The sequence below is a fragment of the Fulmarus glacialis genome, unplaced genomic scaffold, assembly GCF_000690835.1.
Source record: "Fulmarus glacialis isolate BGI_N327 unplaced genomic scaffold, ASM69083v1 scaffold34699, whole genome shotgun sequence".
In the NCBI taxonomy this organism is placed as follows: Eukaryota; Metazoa; Chordata; class Aves; order Procellariiformes; family Procellariidae; genus Fulmarus; species Fulmarus glacialis.
The window spans coordinates 30,738-45,924 of NW_009234610.1; the positions used below are offsets into that span (position 1 = coordinate 30,738).

A 15,187-nucleotide genomic window follows, 5' to 3' on the forward strand; every position below is an offset into this window, starting at 1 on the left:
AGAATAAGCAGCAAAGGATGTAGACAAATATTCGCCTTCAAGGCCACCATACTGCAAAACCTGAAGCTTACACTGTGACTGGATGCACATGGTAAATGGTACTGCTGCTAAAAAAATGCCACCGTGCCTGTCCACAGAGGTGCTTTTTCTCTAGACATCATGTTTGCACTACTATGGTAGCACAGCCCTATGTTCAAAAGCGGTGTAAAACTCATCATCTTGAAAAACAACCCAGTGCACAACAACGTGAAAGTAGTTTATGAAAATATTCTGAAGTTCAGAAGGGTTACCAGCAAATAAAAAGCAATTCCAGTTCTGTTTAAACACAATGGCCTTGCTCTGCTGTTTAATGGAACACAATTTGAAATCTAATAAATTAAAACTACAAAGAAACCTAAAAGTGAACAGAAATAGCTCATATGCTACCCCTGGCCCTTGAGTTATCTTTTCAGATATTTTAGTTTTGCCTTTTGTTATTCTGAATACTTTTTTTGGTTCTTACTGCTGTTTGAGAAATCGACAAAGAGAATAGTCAAACACTTCTTTAGTGATATGTATGCATATACAAACATAATTATTTAAATGTATACAACAATAAAGAATCACCAAATGCACATTTTTTTTCCTAAATAATATTCATAAGCCCTGCACACAATACAAAAATTGCAGTAATTAATAGGGGAAAAGTGCAATGATTGTAATTTATAAAACAACCAAAATTTAACCACTAGACATTATAGTTAGCACCTCTTAGTGGCTAACTTTGTACTTTTCATATTTTTCTAATATGGAGAAAAAAAAAAAGCAAAAGCTGCCTAAATGATAGATCTGTATGTAATTTATAGAATGCAACAACTCTTCTCTCTTAAAAATTAGAGTAGAAAAAGGACCTGTTAGAGAACATGATTACTCTATAAAACGAGTCTTCTAGAACAGCAAATTACCTCAGGCATCCTGTGGTATTGCGTAGAACTAGGGAAGTCTGAAATTTAATTTTATGATCATCATCAAAGGAAGAACTGTTCCATCCAGAATGTGGCACTATCACAGTGTTTGTTAGTGTTGACAGAGCATCTCTAATGATTGTCATCTTTACTGCATCGCATGAAGACAAGTTCCAGAGAACCCCTTAAGAAAAGATTTCCATTGCAGTAAAGTCAAAAAAGACTTGGCAAACAAGTATAAAGCAACATTAACAACTTAAAAGACATCACTTTAAACAGGAGAAAGATAATTTACCTATGCAAAACCAAAAGAAATATAATTAGTTTGCAATGTAACTTTAATATTATTCCAACATTATTGGTCAGTAAGTGGTCAAAGCTGCCATTAAAAGATTCACTTCACAGAGTGAAATAAATATTTCTAAACTTCAGATTATAATGTATTCAGCAGCCTTCACTTTAGCTGTCTGGCTGCTGTGTAAGCTCTTTGACGGAAGAGTTGGAATGCAAGATGATAATCAGAATAATCCGAATAGATCAGCAGCTAGGTCTCCCACAATACTGAGAAGGAAAACACACATATCAGTGAGTAAATACTCTTCTTAAGGAAAAACACTCAGCAGAAACACACGCTGACTGACGGGAGATGTTCCCTTCTTTCTTTCCTGAGGTACAGGTCATTCTGCTACCTGAGAGGAGAGGGGGAAGTCCCCACTGCACTACAGGAGTCTACAGGAATATTCCCTAGAAGCAAACTCTCTCATCTCATTTGCAAAACGCCTTTCCATCTTTCTGAAACACATGTGCCTCCAGCTCACTATCTCTCTCTAACGCTAATATCTTTCTTAGGTATCTGAAGATCAATCCCATACTGACTACCCGTAATGGGAAGAAAAACCTGTCTTTTTTTGTAATACGTCAGGCAACATGCCAAATCAGTGCAAGCTGTATAAACATGCCACAGCAGACACTCCTGTTCCTAAAGAGGTCACTAATGGATTTGCCAGATTAATTCAGCACAAACCTTCATATAAAAAAAAAGAAGTCATTTAAGTCATTTACTATTAACTAGAGTTTTATTGATGTCTGTCATCTATATGCACATTTGTAGGTGTGCATGCCCAGTCACTGCAGCTGGAATGGAGTGGGGTACCAGTGACACTGCTTCCCGAGCGTGCCTGGCAGGAATGGCACCCTACACTACTAGTTGGTTCCTCTCCCAGAGCAGAATTCCAGTGTAGAAGGTAAGGTGTGAATATTTACACAAACAGAAAAAATATCTCCGAAGAAAGCAGCTGCTGGTAACCTTCCTCCAGTAACTGTTCATATGGACATTACAACTTGACTAACGCTATTTATGTAGCAGGACACCTAGACAGAGGGACGTGTTTTGCCACACACAACCCTGAATTCCCTGAAAATTTATGCTTACCAAAAATAGCCATTTGGAACACATTGACAAATAACATTTGGCAATAAAACTTTGATGTGTTTGACGCACACCAATTTTTGGTAACTTGCTATTTGCTTCCTATTATTGTTGTTCTTCCTTCAGAAATTCTACTTGTTATTCACTACTGGTTCAAGCGTTTACCTTCCCGGTATTACCAGCACATTTACACAGGCAAGTAACTGTGTAAATGTAAATGTAAGAAAGCAGCTGCTGGTAACCTCCCTCCAATAACTGTTCATATGGACATTACAACTATGGGTGACCGTCAGCAGTAAGCTCCTGACTTACAGAGGTTATATGGAGGAGGTCACTACTGGAACTGTCGCTACACTGTTAAGAGAAATGTGTCATGCTTTGTACTTCAGACAAGGGTACGGCCTTTAGTGGAAGGGCAGCTAAAACCAGGCAGCTAAATCTCAGAAATAAAAATGCTCCTTACAGATGCCATTGAAACTGCATGCCCTCTGTGAGTGTGTAACCTGATCCCTAGTGGTATTTTCGTTTGTTGCCTCACTAGTTCTAGCCAGTCGGCAGTCTGAGATGAGAAGGCATATTTATCAGAAGAGACAAGGCATTTTTTCTGAACTCTTCATCCTATTCAAAAAAAGGCATGAACATCTGACCTCCAAAGGGGGAGTCTTCAACAGCCCTGTAAGAAAGAGGTTTGGGAGAGGGAAGAAACAGATCGTTATCCTGATTTATACGAAACTTGGAGATTAAAGTTATAAACTACCTCTTAAAAAGGAACATGGAAGAGATTTGGCAATATTCTTAAGAGAGAGATTGTTTACATTGGAAATCTCTACAACTTTGCAGGCAGAAGTTAACAGCTAAAAGAAAGGTCATAAGAATACAAGAGCAAAAATGAAGCGAGAAGAAACCAAATCTATGGACGTCATGGCTGAAAGATCATCAGTGTTTTGCAAACATGAGATCTTGTGAAAAAAATTCTGAAAAAATGACAGAGAAGGTAGATTGGCAGATGGGTGGCAGCCATTAAAGAGTATTCAGTAAAGGTCCCAAGTGTGTGACCTGACATGATTCTAGATCAGGCAGAACCTGGAAAGCCAGTGTCCAAAAAGGAGGAATGCAAGACGAACAATGGAGGGGGGAATATGGTTTTGTTTTGGTCCCCCCCCCCCCCCAAATGATAAACATGGGAAGAATGGCCTGCACTGGTATTACTGCTTTCTTGCATTGTATGCCTGGGATATTAGATACTTAAGTGCAGAGCTGAACATAGAAGAGCTAATGTAAACATACTACAGAAACTTTCTTCCTGGAAACTATAGCAAGAAGTCTAGAGTATTTTACATTCACCAATTAGCCAATTAGCTATCAATCTTTTATCCTCAGGCAGAATTCTATAGTTCCCTACCTGCAGAGTCTTCTTACGTGACATTCAGATACAAAAGTATGAGATCTGATGTAAATTATCAGCAGAACTGTATATGCAAGTAATATGCTAAACACGGCATTCAATTATCCTTTTCATCATGAAACACAGCTTAAAGTTCATCTAAATTCTCAGCAGGTACTCATCTTACTCTAAATCTTTTCCTCACAAACAGTATTTTACTAATTGTAAATTAGTATAGCCGTGTACACTCAGCAACAAACATTAAACAGCATTTCCACAATAGCCCAATAAAATTGCTACTATAAACCATATGGTTTGACTAGATCTCGAACATTTAGTTTCCTCAGAAATAAATTATGGGGGGACAAGACAGTAAATGTTACAAGAGGTGACAAAACCAAAAATTTATAAGACAGTAAAAGTTTTTAACACAGCCACACAACTAGCCACCTTACAACAGAGTTTTTGACTAATTGGTGCAGAAGCTCTCCAGATGGGAATTTTTGGACTGTCCTGAAGATCTCCCCCAGTCAGCTCCTGCTGTGCCTAGACCATTTTTTGTGTTTTAATGTATTGATTAACATCATGAGTGAAGAATCTGGTTATTCCAGAGACTGTCCTATGCTAGTCCTGTTACAGAGTTGGCTACATAGTATATTATAAAGACACTTGTAAATAGTCCATAGAAAGGGCATTCTGCAAAAACAGTCATGCAAGACAGTCTTCTGAATATGATTAAACTACATACAAAACATCTCCTAGCTATCTTACAATGATCAATAGCAATGGATCATGCATACACTGGAGAGACCTCATAGGACCATGCGACAGTTAGATATAAGAATTCAGAAGAACAGCAATTTGGGGAGTCTCAGATGATGCAGCTAAAGACACGTTGGAAGGACTCCTGCAAGAGAGACTCTTGTCACCATCTGGAAGTGACAAACCATTGTGTTCAAGTGATCTGCTTCCCCGGGTGTTACCATATGCCAAGACCCCCAGAAGCTTTTTTAAAAACACACTATCTGTGAATGTCCACACAAGAAGCAAACGTTGCACCGTGCCTGTGCTGTCTGCTTCTTGTTCCTCTTAGCTGTCCCACTGACACTGCATGAGCAGCAGAGTCTGCTGTGACTCTCACTCCTTCCTCTGCCTGCTACATCTTGCCATCAACAACCTCTTCCCACCTGATCCAGTCTTCTGAAAAGGGACTGGATATGCAACCAAGAACAAATAAACCAAACCTACTGTCTGTTTCAACAGAAAATTTTGAAGATTTCGAAGAATACATGCCCAGCCACTTCCTTTTTTCTTGTTCTTCATACCATCTGTTTATTATACTTATCTTGGTGTTCAGATCTTCCCACAGTTCCTGATCCTCATCAAATGACGACAGAAATCTGACGCCAATCTTAGAGTTGCTCTCTTCCGCTTCCCAACTCCAGGCTCCTAAACCTAATTTTTTCCAGCCTGGCTCAAGATGGGACACCTCCAACTCTTACTTGTTAGATTTGTTTCTCCTGCTATCCTCCCCTTTCTGTGCTCTCAATAGCTAATGTACAGAAGTGAGTCCTCTCCAATAGAAGAAGCACTAGGACCAGCAAACAGAAGAAGAGTTTACCTCCTTACAAAACTGAATGGGTTTCTGGCACCTCTGAAGGACATGCCGTTTGAACCTTCCCATCGGTAGTCATGAGGTAGCAGTCAGGAATAGGTACACACAGAGAGAGGTCTGCTGCAGATCACAGACGCTCTGACCACACAACCTTTGTTCTTCTGGAACCGTACCTCACCCATTCAGTGTCCCTGATATTTTTAGACTTCCTGTGTGACAGAACACCTGCTTAATTTTTTTCCTTACAATTGGACTTCTTACTTGTACCTACTGTCTGGTTACTTTTTAAATCACCTGCTATTTCACAGAAATATTACTTCTGTGAAAATTATACATTTCCTTCCAATAGTTTGACATAGGACAAAATAATAAATTAATTTGTAAACAGCAAAAAGCAGACTATCTCATTCAGAGTCTGATAATCCTGAGGAACTAAAGAGGAAAAATCCACAACAATGGATACTTCACATGTTAAAGTGTTCAGAGATTCTTGATACTTTTAATACACAGACCCATTTTAGAGCCACCTTGTAAGTATTATTTATGGCTCATAACTCCAGCTCCTGTACAGCAAGACTTCCAGTAATGAAAGAGAATTGATTCAAACTGGGAAATAAAAAAATAATTTTAAAAAAAGTACTCTTTAAAGTTGCTGTAGAGGGTTTTTTCATAAAATTTTTGAGTGATTCTCAAAAATTGTTTATGGCTTCACCAAACTTTGTATTGCATTACATTTACACACTCAAAATAAGCTGAAGTTTACTTATTCTTCAGGTTTAACAGTTCGATTACATAAAGCAAGCTATTTCAAATACATATTTAATTTCATACTGTAATCTCCTCTGTGACTGTATGCCCTTGCTAAAGAAAAGTATTTCATAGGTAACTAACAGTGAGAAATCTAAATGCTTCACTGGCCTATAGCTTTAAGTTTTTGAAACCGTATTTCACGCAATTTGCGATGCAAACTAGATATTAGATCTCACCTAAACCTCCTCCCCACCCCCCAAACATTTGTTGTTAAAGCAAGCTATGCAAGAGAAAAATTCTATTCTGAGTCTCCGACTACTATTAGTTATCTAACACATACAGGAAAATACCATGCTCGATTCTATGTGACCTAGCTTTGAAAATATCACTGTATGGTTATTCACATAGAGGTAAATCTCTCAGCCTTGCTAAGTATGACTGCCTTTAAATATTTACTGGCTAACCTATAGCTTGTGAAGAAGCTGGAGCAGCTGGGTGCTGTTTGAAATGCCAAGGCAACAAAAGATGATATACTACATACCCAGGCGTTGTTGGACCAATGCAGTTAGCTGCAGCAGCACTCGCTAGACCCATAAGGGACGTGGCACACCCCACCCCACCTTGCCTTCAGAGGAACACTAACTTAGATGCTTGCTAAAAAATTGGAAGAGAGTAGCCAGCAGCATCTTTTTTTCGTATGTGGGCACAATGGCACAGACTGAAAAAAACAGCTAGAGGACCTCCCTAAACTCAATCCCTCCAAGAAGCCTGTTAAACTTTCGCAGATACTAACTTGTCCACAAGGATTAGCCTGGGAGTGTTCGAAGGGCAAATCACTAGAGTTCCACTGAGTAACTATGTCAAAACTTGCCCAGAAGCTGGACTCTCAAGGAGGTAGCTTGATTAAATGATGAATGATTTATTACCCCGGTGTTATTATGTGAAGGCAAAAGCTCTCACCAGGACACTCCGTTTCTTAATTTGGGAGAAGTCTTCAGCTATTTATTTTACAAAGTAGAACTGTGTATTAGACCCTTTAGTCTTCACGTTAAAAATAAGAATACAATCTGATTATTTGTAGAGTGCTTATTTTAAGATAATTGGGACCAAATTTAGTGCTTATTAGAAATAAATGCTAAAGGCAAAGGCAGTTATAATCTGGGAAGTTTCCATTAAAAGATAAGGAAAACGGTGGTAGGAGCTGGTACAATGCTGTATTAAGGTAAGGTCTAAGAGACTTCTGGGATTACAGTATAATTTTGTATGTTATTTAAATAACAGTGCCTTTTTAGTCCACATTGTTGTGGAGGTACACTTAAGTATTTAACTGTTACAGAATCGTCTGCCAAAGTCCAAAGAGACTGTGAAACCGTAGGTAGAGGATTAATTTCCAAAAAAATACTTTTCAACATCTATTAGCTGCAACTTCCATCATTCTGGAAGACCAGTGAACATCCCATTCACAAACAACTCTTGTGTAGCAAGGGGAGTGCTAAGTCCATTTACCTACCTAAGCAGATCTCTATTGTCCCTAGCATCTCTGGGTTTGGAAGGAGAGGAGCTTATGCTTGCCACTCATGTTACACTTTAGTTTGAGTATAATTCAACTGATTGCTTCAGCTGGCCTCATGTTTCTTCCTTAGTCTGTGAATGTACTATAAAATACAGCAGAAAAATCACAAACCACTATTAGTCCTTGACATTGCCGAGAGGTGAGGAAAATCTGAGAAGAGAAGGCTAAAGTTCAAAAGATATCAGCATTACCAAGCATGGATAATTCTTAATGGAGGAAGGAAATCAGCAGTAACAGCACCAGGGGGGCGGGAGGGGGGGAAATCAGTAAGCTTTGCAGGAGAGTTTAAAATGCCATATGAAAAAGCTTCTGTAGTTCTAATGAAAAGTGCGTCTTTTTGTTTTCTTTTTTTGATCAGGGATTGCCTGCCCTGTTTTTGCCTGAAATTCTGACCCTTACAGCTCTCAGAGATGACCATCCTAAAATAACATTTCTGTGAACATTGTCCAAAATAATCCTACTCAGGAAATTAAAATAAGTAGCATGATAAAGTTGAGAGCCTTATCTACACGAAAATTTGCAGTTGCTATCATTGACAAAACTGCTTTGGTATTAGCAATGGTTGGACATTTTTGTCATAAAATTTATTCTAGATAAGACAGAGAATTTACCTTGACATTTGCATCTGAAGTGACAAGGAACACAAATCTTCAACAAACACAAATACCCATCTCCAAAGTTTTGGCCAGTCATTTAAATTTATTAGATTGTAAGAATAAAAATGAAAGCAACATTTAAGGACTATGTCTGCCTTCTCAAAAATGAAAATATTACCTAGTATAGAAAAAAACTAGATGTGTGGCTCTTGAATGTTCTAGCATAATGTCCTTATGTTCTAGCATAAGTATTAAAAAATAATGAAAACATGTAACCCTGATTTAACTGTAGATAAAATACTTTTAAACAGCTGAGATGTACGTACAAGATATAATAAAATACAAGCATTCACATCAAGCTATGTAAACTACTTTGATGTTTTCCTGTAAAGAGGCTGGATGGGAGAGAAAAAACAAATAGTTCAAGATCATGTGGGAAGATGAAAGCGGAATGAAAATGCTCAACAGGTTATTCAGAGGTATAATTTAAGTTTAAAGATGTAGATATACATCTGCTATAAGATCAGGTCCCAACAAAGTCAATATAAAAATCCTAATAGCTTTAATAAAAGAATCTTTATGGAAAGTGTATAGGTTTATGCACTAGACCTTAAAATTACCAAAATTTAGGGTCTATACATTGGAGTACTGACAGAGTCAGATGAGTCCTTTAAGTTGGCTAACAGAAGTTACTCGCTGAAGGTGTTTTAGAGCCCCCTCATCTTTTTCCTATCCTGTCCTGAAACAATTTTTTAGAATTGATGTAACGCCACAAATCAGGGTGTTAGACAAGTATTTGTCACACAGGTAAAACATGGACATGGTCCTGGGCAATCTGCTCTATGTGACCCTGCACATGCAGGGGGGGTGGACAAGATGACCTCCAGAGGTCCCTTCCAACCTCAACTATTCTGTGATTCTGTGAACACATAAGCCCGAAGTCCTGCGTAAGAGGACTCTCAAAGAAGAAACACTTAAAACACTCAAAAATATTGAATTAGACAGCCTCCTAAAGCAGATCAGAGGGATTGTTCTTTGACCCCATCTGTCATCTTCCTTGGCATAACAACACTTGCTGACAGCAGATCTAGTGATTGGCATTTACAGGGCTTTGAAGTTGTTTTGAACCTCAGATAAATTAGAAGATGCAACAAGGGACAGGACCAGCTAGTGATAGCTGATAAAAGTATGTGGAAGTAACAATGACCTTGTAAATGGGAGGCAACAACAAAACAACCCTCCAAACACCATACTATGAATGAAGTTGAGGACTACTGATACAAGGACAAGGTATTTGAGGTTTGCCAGAGTTCTGTTTTAACACCATCAACTTCACAATAGAGCTCACGTTTGAAGTTAATGGGTGCAGATAGGGTGAGGAAAGCCAAGGCACTCCATTCTCTAAAAATGAAGGCAACTAGAAATAGTACTGGTAGGTGTTTTGAGGATATTTTCCACATAGATTTGGGACATACATTAACACTTGCAAATGAAAAAAAAGAAAAGCCTTGCCCATAAACTTCTGGTTTTCTAGACTGAAACGCCTACTAATTAGAAAATAAAGAGAAAAACCTTACATAATTTAGATCCCATCCTTGAACCTGATAAGCTTTGGTTAAAGCCAAATGATCTTGACTATCTAATGTAAACTCTGGTCCAGCAAAAAAAAAAAAAAAAAAAGAAAACAGGGTCATCTGGAAGACTTTTCTGAGGAACTGACTATAGAAGTGAGTGCTTAAAAGGAGCAAAGATGAACCAAACTGAAGAAACACATATACATAACAGTGCAGCAGACAGAGTTTGGTTTAACAGTTTCCTCCTGAAAATTTGAAAGAATCAGCTTTTTGTTCTAAAGGTCCTGGGTCTCTGGCTCTAAGATGCCGGTCAAGCCGTTCCAGTACACCTTTAATAAGTAGAAATTGATTTTAATTGATGATGTTCCTTCCTTATGCAGAAGACACTTTAAAAGCACTTGAAATTTCTACAGACTGTAACAGAGCAGAAACAGAGAGACAAATCTAAACCACTAAGTTTCAGTGATTAAAGTTTTGGGGGTGGTTTTCTGGTTTTTTTCTTTCCCCCCCGTAAGGATTCAAGAAATACTTAGAGAATAATGGAGAAAAGGATTCTTCCCAAGAAGGAAATTACTATTAAAAGGAAAAAGGACAAGACTCTGGAGTAACAGAGTTGAGTCTTCAGTCTTCATGTTTTTGTATCACTTTACTTGGAACATATCTGGAGGTTCAAAGATCTGTGATGAGGAAATGTCTGCCAGTTAGGTCCAGAGATCAAACTCTGCATGCCAGCTATGATACTCCCTGTAACATTGGTGGACACTAAACAGCTGATCTAGCTGTATATAGAGAAGACAGCAAAAATTAAGCAGGCAAGATAAATAATTCTGTTTAGATCTTCAGCCACTTTACTAACAGTTGCTGGAGTTACTAGAAGAGCTGTAATCTGGAAGCAGAACTTTGGCTTCATCTTTCTCACTGCTCATCAAAAGTAGGCCAGGACCGAATGAGTTTGTTGATCCTCAGCAGCTCCTCATGGATGACAGGCTAGCAACGTTCCTTAACCGAGAGAAGTTGTTACATGGGAAGTATCTCCTATCATCTCCTTGTCTCTAACATTTTCTCCTCAGGGAAAAATATTAAGACAATTGTGTAACGACTGTTCTGATGTACAAAATTTTTTGTATTTATTCATAATCCTTCTGGACTTGGATCTATGGCAATATTTGCAGGTGACAAATCTGTCTTTTCCAACAGATAGCAATGAAGTGTGAGGATAATTAAAGCCCACCTTCTCTCTTTAGTGTTGTAAGGGTTTTCTTTTGTTGGTTTGTTTCTACTGGTTACAGGTTCAGTGTTGAATTGGTTACATTACTGATGTAACTTAAGCAACGGTAATAGGATTGTAAAATAATTGCTCTGTCCAGAAAATCCCTTATGTGGTAACTCTTCAAAGCTTTATTTTGTTACCTAATTCAGAGAATACATGAAATGTATATGGTAAGCAAGCAATTTCATTAGGACTACAGGACATCAATGCATAATGATGTCTGTGTCTCCAGTCAACAGCTTTAGCTGTTTAAAGTCAAGCTGAAGTCATGGGTTAAGAAAAAAAAACACCCCCCCGCAACAAAAACGAAAAAACATCTGCAGATAAAATTTCTGGATGGGAAAGAGAAAAGTACGATTTGCTCATTCCCTGCTAAACAGCTTTGTACTCTGGCATGTTATGGGGGCTCAACTATTCATGGAACCCTGGCAAAGAACTTTGTTTCTCCTTTGTATCCAGCTGTGTTTTTTCATGCTGTATTTTGGTATTGAATCTTGGCATTTTAATCCAGATTTTTAAGACCCTAGACAAGTTTAATGCAATGAATTCCACTGCCACAACTCACATCAGGTAGTGTTAACCAAACGGGTGGCAAGTTTATTAAGAGTTCTTCAGCAGCTGCACCAGCTTGGAGGACCACTGCTGAACATGGATGATCACATGCTACCTCTGCAGGTTTTACTCAGTTGATCACAAAGTACTTTGGATTGTATACAAAGTAGAATTGAGGTAAATATTATATTAACATGAAAGTTATGAAAGGAAACTATACCCATTTCACAGAGTGCTTAGTTTGCAAAATTGTGTGGGACTTGAAGCTATTTCTGTACCTTCTCAAAAGTCACCTCAGGTTGCCCAGAACTGCAGAACACCGGGTCCCTTTTCCAAAAATACACAAGCAACAATGTACAGTGTCAACTGCTGCAAGAATGCAATCTCTCACAATGACACTTTGTATAGAAAAGATCGTGCTGCTGGACAGAGAACAGGATTTCTGAACTGAACTGGCTGAGGTAGTACTAATTTGAAGAAAAACTATGAAGAATTGCCAGGACCATCAAGAACAACCTCTTTCCCCTTTAAGGACAGAGCTTTACCATACAGCTAAGCTAGTGATTAATTCTTGCTGGAATTTCTGCTCATTCTTCCCTCCTTCCAGCTATAAAATCGTACCGCTCCTCCAGGTTCAGCACTGTCACTTGCTGTCACTTCCAACCCCCTGGGGAGGGCACGGTTTGTGGCTCATTTCTGCTGCTGAAGATGTGATGAAAATCAAGAAACTACTCTATTAAGGTAGGCATCTGACTCGCTTTCTCTGGAAAACTTGCAGTAGTGGAGTACACTAATGTTTCTTACATTTTAACATATTAAAGGCCTGTTTCTGAGAATCTCTTGAAAGTAGACTCAATTGTTAGAAACTGCACCTGGGTTCAAGAATATGCATATTTCCATTTCTACCTCATAGACAGTTTTCTGCTGAATAAGCCTTCCTTATGAGATCCTGAAATTCACAGATTGACTCCAGGCTGTGCTGACTGCAACGCAAAAACATATCCAGACAGCATAAACCAGTGCACATCCTTCATGTCTCTTGCTAGGGAATGGAGCTCTTGTACACAGTCAGCAAGGCCCCAACAATATTTCTGCTGCCTAGTGCTGAAGCTGTGCTGGAATGTGAACAACAGTAGCCTCCAGAACGCACTGGTGCTGAAATCTAACGAAATGTGTTGCAGTTACCAAAAAAAGAGTAGTTTCCCTTCTAAAGGCTCTTTTACTGCAGAGCACAGGACAGGAAGGCTGCCATGGGTCAGGAGCAATGGAAACCGCATACAGCTGGAGCAAGCTCAGTGAAGAGTTATCCTCTTCCAATGCACTCCAAAGTCCAACTTTTAAAAACTTTTAAAAATAAAAAATTATTACTTCATTTTCATATAATGATTATGAAAAGTGATTTAGCACCTTTTATTTTCTGAATAATCTATAGCCATTAAAAAGATGACTGGTTTCCCTCTTAAATCATTCTTGTGGTTTTGCAATTGCGCTTTCTGTATTATTTAATGTAACTTTCTATTCAGTTTTCACTTCTTTATCTCTCTGCATTTCAATCTTGTCATTTCAGTTGCTGTTAATTAAATATAGACCCCAGTACTCCTACTGTTTTCTAACTCCTATAAAACATGTTTGTGCAATTAAACCCTCCCCCAGTATGCTAGCTTCTCAAACTTATCATAGTTAATCTTTAGGACATGTTCCCAAATAATTTCTGAGATTAGAAGATTGCTTTTGACGAAATGATTCCTCACAAATTTTATATAAATGAATTCATGTGAAAAATATCTATACAGATCGCAAGAAGTAAGTTATTCTAATTTCACTTATCTGGGATAACGAAGTTTTCATCTATCTAACTGCATATTAAAGTAAACGTGATGAATTTCACTTGCAATGCCACCAGATATACCTGTTATCTTTCAAAGGCAATTGATACTGTTAATAATGAAAGTATAATTTATTTAGTAAGGAAGAAAGACCATCCTCAGGAAAAAGAAAAGCACTATACACTTCATTAAGAAATGTTACACTGGAAAATCGATTTTATATGAAAAATTATGAATAAACTATAGCAGTAATGAATAGTGCTAATTTTAAACTAGAAAGCAGACATACAGTGTTTCTAGTGGTGTAGATTGATACTAATTTCTCTGTATTTACATTATCTTAATCTGGAAACATAGTAAACTGGGTGTGGTTTGTTAGTTTTAGTTCTGACATAGGTGGAGTTTTTAAATTATTAAACAAATAATCATTGGATCTTTTCCACTTCTTTTCTTTATATTGCTATTTATAGAAAGCACTTAAAAATCCCTAAGCTCTGAAAGTCTGCTGTGGATTTTTCTCAAGCGTTCAGCATTGGTCTAACTCTAACAGAAGTCAATGCCACTGACTTAACCAGAAGATGATTAGGTCAAAACTTTCCATTTTGTTGTAGCTGGTTAAAAAAAATTAAAAATACATGTGTTAAAAACTGAGTCACTTTTTCTGAAGTAGTCATCTTTAATTATTTAAAGATTAATTATTTAATTCAAATTAAATACCATATTTATTTGAAAAATCTTTTTACTCACAGATGATGTGCTATATCTTTTTTGAAAGATAACAGTGTAGGGGTTTTTTTTGTTTGTTTAATAGTGACTAAATACCTTCTATAATTAATAATTTGACTTTGGCTTTGTCTGTGGAACCATCCCTAACATCTTAAAAGCACAAGTAATTTAAATGCATAAAACATGAATTTTGTAGAGCAGACAAGGCAGCTAATGTGTAATTCTAGTTTTAAGTATTCCATTTACATAACTTCTTAAAGAAAAAATTGTATCCTTCTAGAGAAAACATGAAAGCTGCAGGTTATCTTAATGCTTGCTTATGTGGAAAATACTTAAGGAAAATAGCCTGCATATGAACTTAAACTTCAATGCTTTGGATACATTCTGTACAGAGTCCTTTCTCTACTTAATAGCTTTTCTAAACAAGGAAATAACTTGGAAAGGCTCCCAGTACGACACCTCTGTTGCTTCTAACTTGAGCAGCTGTTGTGCAGCTTTGCTCAATAGGTAAGTAGTTAAGCTTTGTAGCTTAACAAAATCAAACGAGGGAGCTACTAAAACTTGAAAAAGGACCTGTTTAAAGAAGGTACACATTCTGCTTTTTTTCTATCCTCTCGTATTTTTCAATCCCCTAAAACCTTCATAGACAAATCACTCCTACATTAAGAAAAAGAGATAGCAGATGTATGCAGTACCTAACAAATCCACCTTGTTTTGATGGAAATGGAGTTCCTTCATGTGTTAGAACTGCAAATCATTTATTATTTCTGAACTTTCCGTCTGCACCAAGTGCCAAGTGCATGGGTTATAAGGTAGATCTGCTACCTCATACTCAAGAGACTAGGAGTGTGTACACAGTCACTTGCCATGTCTGAACTTCCCGTCTGCACCAAGTGCCAAGTAAGTGCATGGGTTATAAGGTAGATCTGCTACCTCATACTCAAGAGA

At 37.7% G+C, this 15,187-nt stretch overlaps 1 protein-coding gene across 1 annotated transcript in view; it reads right to left on the reverse strand.

The window, feature by feature from the left end:
* Window positions 1-15,187, reverse strand: part of PKP4 (plakophilin 4) — a 46,102-nt gene that overhangs the window by 11,727 nt on the left and 19,188 nt on the right. The window contains exon 9 of the mRNA XM_009585700.1: window positions 945-1,128. Coding sequence (XP_009583995.1) covers window positions 945-1,128 — 184 coding nt within the window. The remainder of the gene's footprint in view (window positions 1-944; window positions 1,129-15,187) is intronic.